The following is a 16,827-nucleotide window of genomic DNA, read 5'->3' on the forward strand; positions in this document are numbered from 1 at the left end:
CAGAAAATCTGTGTGTGTGTGTGTGTGTGTGTGTGTGTGTGTGTGTGTGTGTGTGTGTGCGTGTGCGTGTGCGCGTGCACGTGCGCTCTGATGTACAGAAGAGAACATGGGAGTCGAACAAGAATGACATCAGGATCTGCAGAATGAAGGGAAAGCGTGAGGTAAGACAATGCTGTCTTTGTCTCTCTCTCTCTCTTGCCTTCTGAATTTCCTCTCGCACACCCTGGGAACCCTTCTTCTTCCTCTTCCTTTCTCTCCCTCTCTGGTACGTCTCTCTAGTCTACAGCACCCCACATGTTCTCTCTCTCTCCCTCTCTCTCTCTCTATGTGTCTCTCTCACTCACTCAACACAAACATGCTGTCTCTGTGAAGCACACAGCACCACCTGTTTGATCATCATTTGACTGGCGTACCCCCTGGCACAGAGAGACAGACAGACAGACAGACAGACAGACAGATAGACCTTTATTGATCCCGCGGGGAGAAATTCAGGCGCCAGAGGCAGCACAGCAGTCAAGGTACAGGTGCAGAGTGAGAGAAGTATATTGTCTCACCCACCACCCACTCACTGCCTAAAGGTGTGAGAGGGTGTCATCATGTGTCACACTTATTCGTTTATGCTCAACCTAATCCACACACACATATACAAGCTAGGGCAGGGGTCTTCAACAGGGGGTCCGTGACCCCTAGGGGGTCCTCAGAGTTACTACCAAATCTTTGTGTGATATGATTTTTATGTTTTACATTAACCACTTGAACCCTAGCAGCGTCCCTATTCTGAGGAGAACTTTAGCCAAAAATTGCGCTGCGAGGCGTTGTGAGCTTGTAGATCGGCTATTTTTGGCAAAGACGTTTGGTGTAGAGGGAAAAAAGAGCAGACCAAGTAAAAAAACAAAAAGTTAATCTTAAACACAATTTTCTACAATATAAAGGGGGTCCCTGCTTCATCTCCCTCTCAGTTAGGGGGTTAGCCTGAAAACGTTGAAGACCCCTGCGCTAGGGCATTAACGACTTCAGATTTTCGACTTTCTATGACTTTGTGTCAGTAAAAGTTGAAGTTGAGTTGACTAGTTTGATGACGTCATCATATTGACAATTGGGGCGGGGGGGGGGGGGGCTTTCCTTTTATTAACCGAAAATGATTTCATATCTGCCCTTAAGCGATCCTTTCCCCCTTAAAGTACGGCTTCTGTTTTTATGTTAATATTAGGCTACAGATTCCATGGCAACCAGCAATATTGGATAATGACATAATGTTGGATGCATTTATCAACACAATGAAGTTTGCGGCTTCTGCTCTGACTTCTGACACAGTGCAGTTCGGCCTGTCAATCACTCACTGGGACAGAGCGCACACAGCGGACCTCTGCACATCAAAGGCAGAGGCACAGCTTGCCTGAAAAGGGCTCGTTAATTAATGACTGAGAACTGCCGATACCTGGTTCCATTGAAAAACTAAAATTAATGAGTATAACATAACACAGTTGGAAAAGGAAAGAATCACTTCTGTCCATATGGAGCAAAAATGATGATAAAAACAATTCAATTTAAAAAATGAAAATAAAAACGTGACTTTCGTTAACTTTGTCGACTTATGTTAATCAAGTCAATTTGTCGACTAGTTGACTTTTTGGTTAATGCCCTAATACACACACGCACGCACACTTGAGCAGAAGAATAGATAGAGTTAGAGTACATTGCTCGTGCTTGAACCTGACATCCATTAGGACCGCAGGTTGCAGTTTGTACCCTTGCAAAATGTAGGAAGCAGTGTGGTGGTGAGGCCCAAGACATGTAGGAAAGCAAGACCCACCATCTCCGGTTGACTTGCCGCATGCTTGATGTAGGTGGCCGCCTCTTCGGGAGACCAGAAGTAGGTTGGACTCTATTAATTCCAATGGGAGAGAGTGAACGTGAACACAGCTTCTGAACGATTCTTTAGCCCCATGGTCACTGAACTAAATATTGGACCCAGTCGTCACAAGGCATACAATCTTCCGAAACATTCTGACACTAAAATGGCTTTTTTCAGAGAGACAAATCAGGAGAAAATCAACATTTTTTTAAAATATGGGTCTTTTCTGCCTTTATTTTGATACAGTACAGTGGAGACTGACAGGAAACAAGGGAGAGAGTCAGGCAGTGACCACATTGGGCTCGGGAATCGAACTCACTGCTATATGTGATATGCGCCTCAAACCAGTCGGCCACCGGCACCCCAGAAAATCAACTTTGTTATCGAACCTTTCTCTGTTCCAGCAACACACTCCCGCGAGGTCTAGTAAACATAGAACATTTTTCGAGATCTGCCGTCTCTCGCGGCGCCCACTTAGGAGAGACCATTTTGTGTACCATTTCGTACCTATCGTGGTGAAAACTGGGATGGCGGATCTTCCCAAAATAATTGCTCATCTTGTGTGAGGCTGAGATGCAGTGAAATAGCCCTCACATATAATGCCTCAGATATCCACACCTCCTGTCTACTATACATGGGCCTATATTCCCATGTATTGTGGGTTATTATCACTCTGTGTCATAGTTTCATTGCACATTTCAATCCCATAGTGTTGCCGCGAGCATGATGTGCTCTTTGTCTGCATCCGTGGGCGGCGGGAGGGGAGGGGGAGGTTTAGGTGGGCAGGGGTGTGTGGGATGTGCGTGGGGAGCGGGGGGGGGGGGGAGAGGTGGTGTCCCCTCCGGGTAGAAACTAAATGACTGTCTCCCCTCTGGGCTGAAAGAAAATGAGTTATTTAACAAACTGAAAGAAACACCTGACATTAAATCTGTGTGCCAGACAGAGACACAATTGAGACCACGGAGACACAGGAGACAAAGGCCGGGGTGGGGGGGGGGGTTTGGGGGACGGACGGGGGGATTAAAGAAAGAGTGTGGAAACAGAGAGCTGGAGGTGAAATTGGGGTTGGGGGGGGTGGGGTGGGGGTAGAGGTGAGACAACAAAGGGAGTGAAGGATGAAAGGATGAAAAATGTCTCTAAAGAGAGGTATGGATATTAAAGGTTTTGGTGGTGGTGGTGGTGTTGGGGGGGGGGTGCGAGGGTCCATGCCTTGGCCCTGAGGACGGGACTGGAGTGAGATATGAGAGGCGTTCCAACTCCCCCAACCCCCCCCCCTCTAATGACACCTCTGCCCGCCGGCGCTGTGAGTCACACATTTAAACGTGACGGAGATAAGAGCACCGCTTCACAGCTTGATACACTGTACATGCTAATGGTGCATGTGCATGTGAGCTCCTCAAAACGTGCAAATGGCGTGGGTTCCAGATAATGCATGGATGTCTTTCATTACCCATGTGTCTCTGTCTCTCCCATTATCTCTCTCCCTGCCTCTCTCTCTCTCTCTCTCTCTCTCTTTCTCTAGCACGCAAGCACACACACACGCACACGCAAGCACACACACACACACACACACGCACACACACGCACACGCGCATGCACGCGCACACGCACACGCACACGCACACGCACACACCTTTGTCTCGAAGCATCTGCCAGACTTTTCATTTCCACCTTGGTTTCATCGTCATCCTTGCCCACGTAACGTCCGTCTCGCTCGCCACCCCAACCTCCTCTCCTACGTTTCACCTCCTTCCCAAAACGTCCCTCTGTTGCCCGGGGGAACTGCTCGTGTCAGATGCGATATATTCACATAGCACATTAATTGGATTTTGTAATTAAAGTTTTCTGCTTTGTCAACCAGAAGGGACATACCATTCTCCCCCCAAATTAGGCTGGAAATTCAATTTCCTAATTCTTTGTGTTTTCCTGCCCTGCTGTGTGGACCAAACGATTGTTGACGAGCGCTCCTCCCTTCCGCTCAGCCTGAAAGCTGTTTACCGCACGACAACCGCCTGCTTCTCCTCTCTCCTCTCTCTATGTGTGCTCCTTCTGTGTGTCCTTTATACATGCATGGCAAATGGTGCATTTATACTGTTTGTGGTGCCTTTTTCCAAAGCGCATTACAATGTACATTGTATTCACCCATACACACACACGCACACGCACACACACACACACACACACACACACACACACACACACACACACACACACACACACACACACACACACACACACACACACACACACACACACACACACACACACACACACACAAAGAAATTTAGACCTGAGGCCGATTTGTTTTTTTAAGTTTCTAAATCCTAACGCTTAAAAAAATATATATATTCAAAGATTTTCACAATTTTTCAAAATTTTTCACAATTTTTCACATTTTTTTTCACAATTTTTCAAAAATAGCAGATATACAAGCTCATAGCGCGGCACTCGGTGCCGCGCTATGAGCTTGTATATCTGCTATTTTTGAATAGCCAAAGAAATCTAAAAATGACACACAGATGCGTTCCCGGTCTCAATGGGTTAATAGTAGTATATCAAAAAGAAACATAAAGAATGAGGTGAGAGTGAGATAAAAAGAGAGAGAGAGAAGGAGAGATCGCCCTATAGTTGGCTCAGTACCAACACATTAGGGCACAGTAGCGTGACCGGCGAACCCAAACAAAGGAAACTCCATGTAGATTTGATTTTAAAGAGAAGTTGCACATAGTTGCAAGCAGCACTTAGTGAGATTGTTTGATCAATAGTGTGTTGTTGGTCTGGCTCTCTGAGGAGGTCTGGGTTTTCATCCGTCCAAGCCCAGATAAGGCCAAACCCGTCAACAGATATGGTTTCACCGTCTTTTGACTCCTGAATGTTAATCAGTCTGTAAATACCACACTCCATGGTTCCATTTCCCTATAGTGGAGGCCCCCTCTCTCCCAGTGGTTCACAGTCTGCCTGTTGTATGGACTGTATTTGGTTTCAGAGGCCTTTTGATGTCAGTTATCATGTATAATGTTTATCTACAGTATGGATCTGCCCTATTTTCCACATGGTTTTTGTTTGAGTTGTTTTTCTCCCGGTCTCTAGGGTGGCTGATGAGGCGGACTAAGGGTTCATTCAGTTGTTGTGTGCTACGCTTAGTAAACTACATGTAAAATGTGCTACGCTTAGTACACTACATGTAAAATGTGCTACGCTTAGTACACTACATGTAAAATGTGCTACGCTTAGTACCCTACATGTAAAATGTGCTACGCTTAGTACACTACATGTAAAATGTGCTGAGTAGTCTGAGCTTAGTACCCTACATGTAAAATGTGCTACGCTTAGTACACTACATGTAACATGTTGTGGTGTTACAGCTTTCAATAGTAAATAAAACATGTAAATCCTCAGTGATAATTTTGTAACTCGGCGAGCGTACAAATGTTACCAAATGGACCCTTTGGTAACATTTATACTGTTTCAAATATGCAGTTCATAAAGTATTTATTAAAACAGTTCCTCCGTATCTTGCAATAAAAGGCATATTAAATATCATATTTTGCCTAGTAGGCCTATGGGCAATATATGATATCTTCAGATAAACCATAGAGGGCTATCTATATAGATATCTTCCATTTTAGATGGCACAGAATAGATTTTTTTTTTGCAAGCTCCCGACCAGTTTTGCTTTTTTTTTTTTACCTGCAGGTTGGATACTGTAGGTTTGGATAGGTCGGATATCGGTTGTCCAGAACCGCCTAGCCAACCGATATGTCCATATATAGGCATAATTACATCGGCTATTTTCAGATAGCTGATGTATATGTTAAAGTGCTCATGTGGCCCATAGTCGCTTCTTTTGGGCTGGTTTTCCTAGACCTGGTTGCTTGTTTCTCTCACAGAATCTGGCAACACTGGGTGGGGCATATGCAATCCCAACGAGCATCATACCCGAGTAGGCGGGGCATAAACACGTGTTTGATGTCATTGTTTTGCGATGTCAATTGCGATTTGGAAATAAACAGAAAACAGCGTATATTTTTTGCCACACTCTTGTTATTGAGCTTCTAACATCAGAACAATGGGGATTAGGTTGAAAACCGGCGTCGTTTACCTTCAAGCGTCTTGCTCAGGGACACTTTTGTTGACCCAAAGCCTGCAGGAGGAGCCAAGGATCAAACATTGCGCTGTCCTTGGGGCAGTTCAGGTTAAATGCCCAGGACTTTTGCTGGATCCCCGCCGTCACTGAGTGTGTGTGTGTGTGTGTGTGTGTGTGTGTGTGTGTGTGTGTGTGTGTGTGTGTGTGTGTGTGTGTGTGTGTGTGTGTGTGTGTGTGTGTGTGTGTGTGTGTGTGTGTGTGTGTGTGTGTGTGTGTGTGAACTGTGTTTCCCTGACCCTGTGGCCATAGGTCATCCTACAGGTCAGCTCTGTTGCTTAGACTCTCACTTGGCGGTCTGGTCTTGGCCAAGGTTCTTTCTCTCTCTTTTTCCTCTTCTCTCCATCTTTCTCTCTTGTTTTCTCATTCTCTCCATCTTTTTTATCTCTCTTTTTGCTCTTTTTCTTATTTTCTCCATCTTTCTATCTCTTTTTCTCATTCTCTCCATCTTTCCCTCCCTCTTTCTCATTCTCTCCATCTTTCCCTCTCTCTTTCTCATTCACTACATCTTTCCCTCTCTTTTTCTCATTCTCTCCATCTTTCTCTCTTATTTTCTCATTCTCCCCATCTTTCTCTCTCTCTTCCTCATTCACTACATCTTTCTCTCTCTTTTTCTCATTCTCTCCATCTTTCTCTCTCTTTTTCTTATTTTCTCCATCTTTCTCTCTTTTTTCTCTTCTCTCCATCTTTCTCTCTCTTTCTCATTCTCTCCATCTTTCTCTCGTTTTCTCATTCTCTCCATCTTTCTCTCATTTTCTCATTCTCCATCTTTCGCTCTCTTTTTCTTATTTTCTCTATCTTTCTCTTTTTGTCTCTTCTCTCCATCTTTCTTTCTCTATTTCTCATTCTCTCTATCTTTCTCTCTCTTTCTCATTCTCTCCATCTTTCTCTCTCTCTTTCTCATTCTCTCTATCTTTCTCATTCGCTCCATCTTTCTCTCTCTTTTTCTCATTCTCTCTATCTTTCTCTCTCTTTCTCATTCTCTCCATCTTTCTCTCTCTCTTTCTCATTCTCTCCATATTTCTCTCTCTTTTTCTCATTCCAACTTTCTCTTTCTTGTTTTTTTCTGGCTTATACCTCATTCTACAGTATTTCTGTTCCTTCTCCTCCTACCTCTCTTTACCTTGTTGACACTAATTCTATTTATACCGCTCTGTCTCTCTGTCTCTGTCTCTCTGACTCTCTCTCTCTCTCTCTCGCTCTCTCTCTCTCTGTCTGTCTCTCCCCATCCGTCTGTCTCTGTGTTGTTTACGTTGTGGCCTGTGGGGTGTTCAGGCACAATTACCATCAAATTGACAAGGATGGTTTGCAGGGGAACGTGGATTATCATTAACATGCTGAATAAAACCATAGCATCCACAAACCGCACATTAGAGCAAATGTTGCACTACTGTTAACCACTTGAACCCCAGCAGCATCCATATTCTGGTGGGAACATGAGCCAAAAATAGCCAATCTACAAGCTCACACGTGGCGCGTTGTGAGCTTGTAGATCGGCTATTTTTGACAAAGGGATTTGGGTGTACATGGGAAAAGTGGCCCAAGTACAGAGTCAACTCAGGTCCAGTCTAGAGGTGTAAGTGATTAGTTCATCCTCCTACTGCACACACACACACACACACACACACACACACACACACACATGCTCGCTCGCACGCACACACACGCACATGTGTGCACACTCGCACACACACAAACACACGCGCACGCACAAGCGCGCGCGCACACACACACACACACACACACACACACACACACACACACACACGCACACACACGCAGACACACATCCCTCATGTCCTGGAAAGTTATTCTGTTTTAAGTCAAGTTCAGTGTCAGAGTTTTGCCTGGAAATGACAGGCCTGCTGTTAAAGATCAGAGTCAAATCAAGATCGCCCAGGGAGAAGGCCAGCCAAGCTACTAGCCCCTCTGTGGTTTATCTGAGTGTGCGCACGCGAGCGTATGTGTGTGCGGTGTGGGCTTGCACGTGTATGTACGTGTGCTGCTCGTACGTGCGCGTAGCATGTGTGTGTGTGTGTGTGTGTGTGTGTGCGCCGGTGTGTGCGTCAGTGTCTGTGGAAGAGTCCTGGCTCATGGCAGCACTTGGCAGAGCTTGCTCCCTTCTCCCTGGTCCCGCTGATCAGGGGACCAGCCAGGCATGTAATGGAAACTTTCGAGATTTGGAGGAGCTGCTTGCTAAATAGAACACCCACCAACCCCCCCCCCCCCCCCCCTCCACCACCCCCAACACACACACACACACACACACACACACACACACACACACACACACGCACGCACACACACACACACACACACACACACACACACACACACACACACACACACACACACACACACACACACACACACACACACACACACGCACACACACACACACGCACACACGTAGATGGCTGTACATCTAAGAAAATAACTAAAGCAGGCCGTGATGATAATTAATTATATTTTATGGGGCCATCATTTTCTCACCTGGGGGGATTCCTGCCTTGGCTCCAAACATGGAACAGAGGATTTCACAGAGTATGAACCAAGTATGTCTGGGTCAGGACAAAAGGATGGAAAGTTCAAAGAGTAATCCTCATGTAAAGGAAAAATGAGGTCAGTCATGTTTTGTTGGAAGAAAACATGTTGGAGTTGAAGGTTCATTTCTGGAACAAGAACTGAGCTGGTTCCCCATCCAAAACTGGAGAGATGTATATCATGTCAGGAGGAAAAGGTTGGGTTCTCGGGGAATAGATGGAAAGCAGATGCAATAGGTCTAATCTATTGTAATGGTGTCTGACTGCTGTGGGTTGTTGTGAGCAGATGTGTTGTAGCAACAGAGGAATTGTTTAGCCTCTGACTCTTTCTCTCTCCGTCTTCGTGTGTGTGTGTGTGTGTGTGTGTGTGTGTGTGTGTGTGTGTGTGTGTGTGTGTGTGTGTGTGTGTGTGTGTGTGTGTGTGTGTGTGTGTGTGTGTGTGTGTGTGTGTGTGTGTACATGCTTGAAAGTGTGCAGTGTTATGTGAGTTTGTGTGGAAGTGCATATAATACGGTGTATGCTGGTATTCAGGCTCGGAATTGACGAGGCAGGGAATGCACTTGCTCAGGTCGAAATGTAAAGTGCAACCTAGAAGGAAAAGGCAGAGAGGAGAGACTAGAAGCAGATAGCAGAGAGATAGCAGAGAGAGAGGAGAGAGTATCCCCACAGACGTCTGCCTGAAAGCTAGAGACTGACACAAGACCTGCTGTCTGCTCTGCTCTGTTGCACATACAGTATAGTCAGGGTTGCCAGATCTGCTTATTATAATTTCCCCGCAAGATTGTATTTGAAAAAAGCCGCTCTACAAGCTCACAACGCGTCGCATCGCGACGCGTTGTGAGCTTGTAGATCTGCTATTTTCAAATAGCTGATGTATGTGTTAAAGTGCTCATGTGGCCCATTGTCGCTTCTTTTGGGCTGGTTTTCCTAGACCTGGTTGCTTGTTTCTCTCACAGAATCTGGCAACACTGAGTATGGTGTGTGTGTGTGTGTGTGTGTGTGTGTGTGTGTGTGTGTGTGTGTGTGTGTGTGTGTGTGTGTGTGTGTGTGTGTGTGTGTGTGTGTGTGTGTGTGTGTGCGTGCACAACACGTTGCAGAGCAACACATTGTGAGCTTGTAGAACGGCGTGAGCTTGTTGTTGTGAGCTTGTAGATCTACAAGCTCACAACTACAAGCTCACAACGCGTTGCAGAGTAACGCGTTGTGAGCTTGTTAGATCGGCGTGAGCTTGTAGTTGTGAGCTTGTAGATGTACAAGCTCACAACGCATTGCAGAGTAACGCGTTGCTCTGTGAGCTTGTAGATCGGCAATTTTCACTAGTTTTGGTCCCGGGGAGACATCAAATTTCTCTTTTGGGTCTCAAGTAAAACAATTTGGGAACCACTGCTGGTATAGATGGATGGATGGATAGATGGGTTGCAATTATTCGGTAACGACAGGGACAGGCTGATTATGACGGGCAGGCTGATAACGTTATCAGCCCAAATATGGACATGCCCGACATCATTTCAAATCAGCACAACACCTTACGAAACCCAGAATCAGCAAGCCACCACAACAAGAGATCATCTGATCTCAGCGTGACAAGTCTTCATGCTTGTTTGTGACTGTAACGTCTTCCCCCGGCCCCAAGCTTGATCAATGACAGTGAGACAGACAAGAGACACTGAGGGAGACACAGGGAGAGGGAGGGGGAGAGAGGAAGAGAGCCTAACCCGGCCAATGCTGGGCACTGAAACATTACCGCGTTGATCAACGCTTTACAAAGCTGCGCGATATCAGCGCTATAACACTGCATATATGCACATCATTCCCACTACGCAAATACAGTTTTCTTTCATTTGATCTCTCCACCCACCCTCTCTCTCTCCTTCCCCGTTCCCCAGTCCATTCACAGAATGCAAACATATTTACGTTGCAGACGGGGTGGGCTTGAGTAATTTCATCTGTGCTGTGTGTGAATTAATTATTTAAAGTCCGGGCTGCACAGCCACCACCACCATCAGCAAGTGTAGAGAGGAGGCGGAGGGTGGCAATCGTCTGAGTCTGGGGAAGCCTTGCCAGCCAGCACAGGTGGCGTTTTGTCTGGAAGATGCCCAGGGAGTGAGGGAGCCGAGAGAAGGGAGCGGGGATAGTGGGAGAGGGGAGAGGCAGGCAGAATCAGGACATACAGTAATTGGATTTATAATATACTGTAAATCCGCAGTTACATATTATGTAATTGTATAATTCTGTTAAACAAAACAAGGACTTCACTGATGTATTTTTGCAAATGAACTGAAGTGGGAGTCTGCAAGAGGCAAACATAGACCTATATACTTTTAGGTAACCAGGCCATAACATAAATACATCTACACAAGCTGGATATGCAGGATTATGGCAAATGAATGGACAGCGAGAACAACAATGGACGGAGCAAGATGAACGAACGCCGTCAGTGTGCTGCGAGCTGCATCAATCCCTCGCTTTGTCCCGTGGTCGAGGCATTGCCAGGAGCGCCACATTCTGGGTGATGGCGGGGCTCTTCTAAGTATTTACTGCCCTGTCTGAGAGCCTGGCAGCCGAGCCGGGCTGTTAGGAGGAGCAGTGCTTCATCCGGCGTCGTGATTATAGCTCCAACCCACCGGTCCGCTGGGCGACCAACCGCCTGACAGACTGCACTCCCACTGACAAACAGCATGTAAATGAGTCTCGCACATGTACATGCATCTGTGCTGTGACATGCAATGACACACCGCCACATACACACACACGCACGCGCGCACACACACACACACACACACACACACACACACACACACACACACACACACACACACACACACACACACACACACACACACACACACACACTCACACACACACTCACACTCACACTCACACTCACACTCACACTCACACTCACACAGCATGCACATGTAAGGCTTACATTCTAATTCATGCAAATACATGCAAATAACCACATAGAGTACATAAATTCTGTATGCGCTGCGTTCAATTGTAAACAGACTACAGTATAGCATAGGGTACATAGGCACTCATCACATGCACGCACGTGCGCGCACACACACACACACACACACACACACACACACACACACACACACAACTTAGTATGCAGCACACTGAGTGGAGACTGTTCATATGTCATCTCACTCTGTCGCAGTGTGAAGAATGCTCACCTCACTCTCTGCCCACTCACCCCACCCAGTGCCACACACACACACACACACACACACACACACACACACACACACACACACACACACACACACACACACACACACACACACACACACACACACACACACACACACACACACACACACACACATGCACACACATGCACACACATGCACAATCCACACAGACACAGAAATGTACTAAAGCCCCCTGCCTGTAAGGCCTGCCAAATAATTTGAGAACCCTGTAGGGAGTGGAGTCGGAAGGTGGAGTGGTGGGGGGGGGGTGGGTACGGGGGGGGGGGGGGGGCGGAGGAGCATCTGGAATAACACTCACTCCTCTCTCATACCCACCCCCCCCTCTCTAACCCTCTGATCTGCTCCCAACATGCACTCTGCTCCTCTGCTACTCTCTGACACCCACCCGCCCCACCCCTCTCCCTCTCTTCTTTCCAATGACATCAGTGCAGGCAGGGGTTCTGAAGTGTGTGCGTGTGCGTGTGCGTGTGTGTGTGTGTGTGTGTGCGCATGTGTGCGTGTGCGTCTGTGTGTGTCTGTGTGTCTGTCTGTCTGTCGGTAGGTAGCTACTAAGCTGGTGCCATCCTGTCGGGGCCACTAGTGGCTCTTGGAAAGCGAGGGCTTTGGCTCCTGGCCAGCGGGGATGTACTGTCACAAGTCACTCCACACGCCCACACAGGTGGTCACTCGTGAGACCACTACTATAAGGCCTCCAGTAAGACCACCGCTATATATAGTTATCAAATCATGGTCGGTCTTCACTCTTCCCTCCCAGTGTTGGTTTTGACTGGCTGCTCCTCCTCGGCGTTGATTTAACCCTCTAGAGAAACGGACTTGACTTACAACTGTGCTACGATTTTTTTTCCATCTACACCAAATCTCTTTGCCAAAACTAGACGGAACTCAGAATAGGCATTCTGCGGTTCAAGTGGTTAAAATAAAAATATATGATTGCTGTCGGGCAGAAACCTCTTATCTCCATAATTTTAATAATAATTTATGTGTTTTTTTGTAAATTAACGCCCTACTTGATCACACTACAGCGCCACACAAAAATATCCAAAGTAGCAAATCTACAAGCTCTAAACGCGCTGCTTCGCGCCGCGTTTAGAGCTTGTAGATTTGCTACTTTGGATGTTTTTGAATTTTGAATCTTGAATCATTTTTGAATTTTGAATCATATTGGACATAGACGATGTATATATTTCCAACCTGAATGAAGGCAGGAGTGAGTGAAAGAATGCAGCTCTGCAAAACTTTGCTAGATTTAGATTTTTGTTGTTAACCAGGCTTGATGTTCTCTGGCTCAGGCTCACTCTGTCTGGAGAAATTAGCTTCTAATCTACTGCTTGTTTTAGAGTCCCAAGGCTGGTTTTGGATTATCGCCTGTCAATCAATACTAATTCCACGCCAGCCCATGGAAGGTGTTTCTGTGGGTAGGGTGACAGCCAAGCGCACGCTTGTGTGCGTGTGCGTGAGTGTTTGTATGTGCGTGCGTGCGCAGTCATATGCAAGCATGTCAGCAAAAAGCTAAAGGTATGGAGTCCTTAGGCTTGTTCTGACTGGGTATCAATTGATTGACAGCGTTAATGGTATGATAATTTGACACATCAGGCGTCTCAAAAGGCTCATTTCACGTGGCAGTTGGTATAATCAGTCTCTTAAAGAAAATCCATTCTCTCTTATTTTTCCTCCATCAGTCCACCTGCCGCCTGTTCGGTGTTATCCATCCTAAGGTCTCTCTCTCTCTCTCTCTCTCTCTCTCTCACTCTCTCTCCCAGGATGAGTGCCGTAACTTCATGAAGGTGTTGCTCAGCAGGCAAGAAGGAGGCCTATTCATCTGTGGGACGAACGCTTTCAACCCACTGTGTGCCAACTATACCGTGAGTGCTGCCAGAGAACACACACGCACGCACACACACACATGCGCGCGCGCACACGCACGCACACACACATACACATACACACGCACACACACACACCATGATGGCTATACCGCTGCCAAACCAGTAAGTGGTACAGTGCATTAGGCAATAGAAATTGGTGTACCATTATCGGTGCAGTAAATGGTGTGTTACTTTGAGGATAAGAATGCTTTCTCAGTCGAGGTTGATCAGACCAAAGCCTTGTTAGTGCCTTGTTGTCTAGTGTTGCTCCTCAAGGATGGATTTTTGGAAGCCATGGGCCCCTCGGATTCTATTATTATAGAATCCAACAACAAGAAAGGCCTCACTCATTACAGAGCCCTGCTAACGTTTTAAAAAGAAAATAGGAGATGATGTTGATGATTGATGTAATGGCATTAGCCTTCAATTGTGTTTATGTGAGAGGGGGGCTGTACTGACCTAGATAAATACATATGGTACAGTACAACAGACATTTTGCCACAAAACCAGTCATGTAAAAACCAGTACAATACCAATCCTGCCTGTCACAACTCAAAGTCCTCCACAGCAGCCACAATACAAAAAGACAGCCTTCAATTCCATTGCCAGAAACAGTAACTGAATGAGCATGATTCATTGCCACTCAGCCTTTAGGCACCAATGCAGCAGTGATAGAGCAATTAGCCTGAATCCAATTAGTTAGTATTCACAGCGCTGCGCAGACAGTGACAGACAGCAGCACACAGAAAAACAGGGTGCCTACCCCTTTCTTTTACATCTGTCTTCATCGTGTCTTGTGTGCAGCTATGTCCCTGATCAGGTCAGTAAAAACCTGCCAGTAAGTCACTCTCTGACTTCGAGAAAGAGCGATCGCCCCATGCATTTGTGACAGGTAATAAGGTAAATCCGCAAAGCCAATAATATCCACTTGGGAAAAATAGTCTGTAGTAGAGTTCTCACCAGAGACTGTTGCAGGGCTATTGCACATAGTAATGTTGTCGCTGCTCATAAAAACTTTGAACTGAGCCATCTTCTTCACTGTCCAGTACACCCTCCACACTCTCCTCCACTCATTCAGTTCAGTGGAACTACCACATTCTGAGATTTGCTGCAGTTGCAGGGAGGATGGATCACTCAGGAAACAAAATAAGTGTTTTATGCTGTCATTATGACTGGGACCTGCAATCAGTGTCCACAAATAATGTATCCATCGCAACCACAAAAACACCACCGGAGGCCTTCTCACAGCCAAGCAACTGAATGTAAATTCATCTGACTACTTGCGTTTTCTGTCTCTGTGTCCTCAGAAACTTTAAAAACTGTCAAAACACAAATAGGCTATAATTCTACACAGTAAATCATCAGTGTTCATTTATCCATTTGTAACTCAGGAAGTGTACAAATGTAACCACATGGACCCAATAAGGGTCCATAATGGTTACATTTATATACTCTCAGAATTACATTAAAACTCATTATATCACAGTGTAGCGTTCTGTTGCACAGAAAAGCTACCTCAAGTTTCTAAATTATTTTGCATAATGATCTCGCCTCATCTCCTGTGGTTAGATTCTGGTTAATCAATCAGCAACAATCAACTGAAACACTGTATGATGGCCAGAAGCACTAAACATTTTTGTCTGTTTTTATGACATGGAAAAATGCGAAAACAATTCCTTGTTTTGCTGATTGCGATCGTCCGATGCTGAGAACTGTATAAGGTCCTCGCACCACAAGAAACCTGAGCACGGTGGAGCAACCCATTCAACTTTGTTTAGATTCAGGATTAATATAATCAGCCAATTCTTTCAGAGAATCCTGAATGTTGGCATATGTTATAAAACGTTTGGCCTGTGTGTGTGGCCCCCCATCATATCTGAGAGTGATTTTAGGGGTTAGTTTTGTAGCTACGACCACACAGCTAGTATAAGCCAGCTTGGTTCTCATCGTGCGGTCCAAAATCTTATCAGTTGAGGTAATCCATCATTTTCAAAATGTGGACACGTAAAATGGCTTATAGGATAATAGGATTTTCCTTTTTTTGGCAAATACTGTATGCCCTTTGATCTACTTACCCCTAGTTAGACAAGAAGATTGATACCATTCTCCCCTCTTGTGCATTCAGTATACAGGAGATTTGCTGCTCATGCTAGCTTGTGTATATTCTCCAAACTCTCTGAAGAATAGGCTATCACTCCGCATATTTGCTAAATGCACCCCTGTAACTTTATTCTTCACGTTTCACAAAAACTAAATGTGGGGGGAAATATACTTGAATTGCACATCCCTCGATTTGCTGAATAAGGGACCCTGCCTGGGCTTACTGTACATGAAAATAATATGAATATATTTTCATGAGATTTTCTGGACCCTAGGATAATGGTTCTCAAAGTTGGGTCGGGGGACCCCCAGGGGTCCTTGGGGAGGGGGGGGGGTTCCCTGTGGCAAGATGGTTGATATAGCATCTTTAACCACTTTATTCATGCGTTATACGTTGGCTATTCAAAAATAGCAGATGTACAAGCTCGTACATCTGCTATTTTTGAGCATTTTTGAAAAATCTTCCCTGGCTCAAAACATTTTCATATGGGGGTCCGTGGCCAAATCCATATCATTTTGGGGGTCCTTGGCACAAAAAAAGTTTGAGAACCACTGCCTTAGGAACAGCCATGTAAAAATCCACAGCAGCCTCTCCTCTACTTGGTGGTCTATCTATCAGGTGTGGTACATTACTCCTGAGATGCTGACAGGTGATCTAACAGCAGAGTGCTGGAAAGACGCAGAGGAGAAACAGAGAGAGAGAGAGTTTGAAGAATACAGGAGTTCTTCTCTGGTTTGATTCTTTCATCGCCTCTGGTTAAGAATACCAAACCTGTCTGGTTGGAAACTGCAGCTCGATTTATACTTCATTGCGCTCAGGTGTCCCGCACCGGACAATAGCTGATCTGAAGTATGAAATCAGGCTTAAAGGTCGACTTCACCCATTTTCAACCTATCTTCATATAATTGGTCCTCACTAATGATCACGATAAAATAGTACAATTTGTTCTACTGTATTTCTCATAGGAGAGCTGTGGACACTTCAGAAACCAGAGACATCATTAGGCAGGTTTTTAGCGGTGCCAACCGCTCTACGTTTGACTCTGTCTGCGTGTCCGTCCATCCGTCCGTCCGTCCGTCCGTCCGTTTGTGTGAGCAC

At 45.8% G+C, this 16,827-nt stretch overlaps 1 protein-coding gene across 3 annotated transcripts in view; it reads left to right on the top strand.

Moving 5' to 3' along the window:
* Positions 1-16,827, top strand: part of sema6bb (sema domain, transmembrane domain (TM), and cytoplasmic domain, (semaphorin) 6Bb) — a 183,649-nt gene that overhangs the window by 88,514 nt on the left and 78,308 nt on the right. For all 3 annotated transcript variants that reach the window (XM_084065609.1, XM_084065608.1, XM_084065610.1), the window contains exons 5-6: positions 99-161; positions 13,524-13,625. In XM_084065609.1, coding sequence (XP_083921735.1) covers positions 99-161; positions 13,524-13,625 — 165 coding nt within the window. The remainder of the gene's footprint in view (positions 1-98; positions 162-13,523; positions 13,626-16,827) is intronic.

The sequence above is a fragment of the Gymnoscopelus microlampas genome (assembly GCF_963454915.1).
Source record: "Gymnoscopelus microlampas genome assembly, chromosome: 9".
NCBI classification, from domain to species: domain Eukaryota; kingdom Metazoa; phylum Chordata; class Actinopteri; order Myctophiformes; family Myctophidae; genus Gymnoscopelus; species Gymnoscopelus microlampas.